Source organism: Zophobas morio, unplaced genomic scaffold (genome assembly GCF_036711695.1).
Source record: "Zophobas morio isolate AGI-343-1 ecotype UQ-CSIRO unplaced genomic scaffold, CSIRO_AGI_Zmor_V1 ptg000029l, whole genome shotgun sequence".
Taxonomy (NCBI): Eukaryota; Metazoa; Arthropoda; class Insecta; order Coleoptera; family Tenebrionidae; genus Zophobas; species Zophobas morio.
In genome coordinates this window covers 7697768-7700123 of record NW_026972134.1, presented here as the reverse complement: position 1 = coordinate 7700123, position 2356 = coordinate 7697768, and the positions used below count along the sequence as shown (strand labels likewise).

Sequence of the window (2356 nt, the reverse complement as noted above, 5' to 3'; positions counted from 1 at the left end):
ATTTTAATCTCACATAAGAATTATTTGTTGTTTAAAATTTCACAAAATTGTATGGCGAATTTAAATATTTAAAATGGAATTGAGGTTAAATAACACGGAAAACGTGGCAAAAGGCGAAGTGCGGTTCCTAGTCGAGCTGGCGAGACTTTATCGCGTCGCCTGCACAAAGGGTACAGGTTTGGATAGATTCAGGGGCGGTTGCGATGTTGTAGTGCTCTCGACTTGGCCCAATAGTCTAGATCTAACTGCGGATCTGCGATCGTAACGGCCTAGTTTCGGACGGCATGTTCGTCCTACAGACGTGTAATATGCTGTATGGGTAGGCTTGGTATAGATAAAATCAACGTCGAGGGAGGAAAACAGCCCCGACCGGTAGCCCCAAACTCCGCTTGTGCTAGAACGCCCCAGGGGTACTTTTGTTGTGCTCCGGTTAACTTCCGTAACTTTAAAATCTGCCGCCACACGCCCGTAATAACTTCTGTATTTGCATCCAGTTACTTTAATTCAGATTTTGCTGTGTTTTTATTAAATTTGTGATATTCAAATATTTGCATTGATTCCAAACAGCTGTATAGGTTCTTGCGTTTGTTCGTTTTTGATATGTGTATGTCTGTCAATTCACGAGTGTCTTCCTTCATATTTTTAAGGTGTTTCATTTGAAATGTAATATGTCCGTGAATATACGACATTTTGGGGCTGAGGAGTGAATCCTCGCAGCTCCTTTTCCCTCCTGAGAGGGGTGCCATGTTGGCCCCTCCAAAACAATTTTGTCTATTATTTCTTGCGCTCTTGACTCACATGCAGTATATGCTCACTTGTATGAAAGAACGTTTTCCCGCCATGTAAAAAAAAACACACAACGTAGGTTTCCTTTTTGTTAGACGATCACAGCCAAGACCAAACTTTGAATTTTTGAATTTTTCGCGGCCCTTTTAAACTTTTTCAAGGTCAATTTAAGGCGGGAAGTTTGGGTTATCACAATGTCTCTTTTGAAGTGACTTGCAGTTTTATGAATAGGACCAATTTTAGATATTTTGCTTTAAAATCGAAAGATAAAATACATTTATCAGACAATAGAAGTGTGGAAATTGCAAGAAATAAGATTTCAAGAAAAACCATTTTTAGAAACATGAATTTATTCCTTATGTTTCCTCACTACATGTGTACTTAAGGCAAATTTTGTGGCAAATCCTTTATCGCACAATTTACACCTGAATTTCTCTTCTGACTTCCACCCATGGACACCCTTCTTATGAGTATTCATGGTGCCTTTTTCCTTAAACCCCTTTCCACAAAACTCGCAAATAAACAACCTCTCATCAGAATGTTTTAACCCATGAGCTTTAAGCTTGGACTTTAAACCAAACGCCTTACCACAAACGTTACAGCTAAACTGTTCATCAATAGTATGTTGTTGTTTAATATGTTTTTTCAAGAGGCTCACACTATAAAATTTAGCGCCACAGTGATCACAAATAAACGCCGCATCTTTTGTATGGTGTGTGGTTATATGTGTATCAAACATTCTTCTATTGTCTAAAATTTCCCCACATTGTTCACACATAATTTTTGGTTCTCTGTGGTAAAGTTGCACATGCTTCCTTAAAGACAGTGCATGTTTTAATTGCGCCCCACAGTATTCACAGTAACCAGTATCATGTGTTAAATTGTGTTCTCTAAATCCTATTGCTGAGATAACTTGTGGACACATCAAGCACTGTTTCATTTCATGACCTTTTGAGTGTTCTGAATAGTCAAAATAATTGTCATATGTATTTGGACATGTTTCACACTTTAAAAATGTTGGGTTTTTGTTTTTATAACCAGTGCTGGGTGTTTCATTATGATATTGATCTTCTGGTTGAATTTCTTCACTAATACCATCTTCACATTTAATAGCGGTTTCTAACATTTCTAGTTCACTGCCGCTTTCTTCTATTTCTTCCTTTACCACAAGCTGACCTAATATTTTCTCTTGAAGCAACATTTCTGTTTTTATTAGTCTTTGTTGAGTTGTGTATGCAACTTTCATCGCCACATAACATCCATAGCAAGTCAAATTGGGGCCTGGATCGTCGCAGCTTATCTAAAACATTTAAACTAAGATCCATGCAGTAGAAATAAAGTAGACGCTACTTTTATTGAAGTTAACGATTCCAGCATTTCAATAATTTGGTTTTGAAATAGTTGCAGGTAATACGGCTTTGGTTTTAAACATAATCTGCAAAATTCTTCAACGGCAGAACTTTTAGTTTCCATTATTGCACAAAATTTCTTGTTATTTTTATTAGTGTCTTTTTAGAAACACATTTACATTCTTTTTAAATGTACCACACACAATGTAAATATAACCTCA

General features: G+C 36.8%; 1 protein-coding gene across 1 annotated transcript; it reads right to left on the bottom strand.

Moving 5' to 3' along the window:
* Window positions 1-1124: 1124 nt before the first annotated feature.
* On the bottom strand, window positions 1125-2356 carry LOC135137427 (zinc finger protein 93-like). The gene is made up of 2 exons (XM_064067065.1): window positions 2137-2356; window positions 1125-2086 (listed from the first exon to the last, which is right to left on the bottom strand). The coding sequence occupies exons 1-2, from the start codon at window positions 2257-2259 to the stop codon at window positions 1136-1138; spliced, it is 1074 nt and encodes a 357-aa protein (XP_063923135.1). The 5' UTR covers window positions 2260-2356; the 3' UTR covers window positions 1125-1135.

What these genes read in the sequence shown, in the direction of transcription:
- LOC135137427 (XM_064067065.1), bottom strand. Translation starts at nt 2,259, where the DNA reads ATGGAAACTAAAAGTTCTGCCGTTGAAGAATTTTGCAGATTATGTTTA. An exon ending in AATCGTTAACTTCAATAAAA is followed by an intron (nt 2,087 to 2,136) that starts GTAGCGTCTACT and finishes TAAATGTTTTAG; the next exon opens with ATAAGCTGCGACGATCCAGG.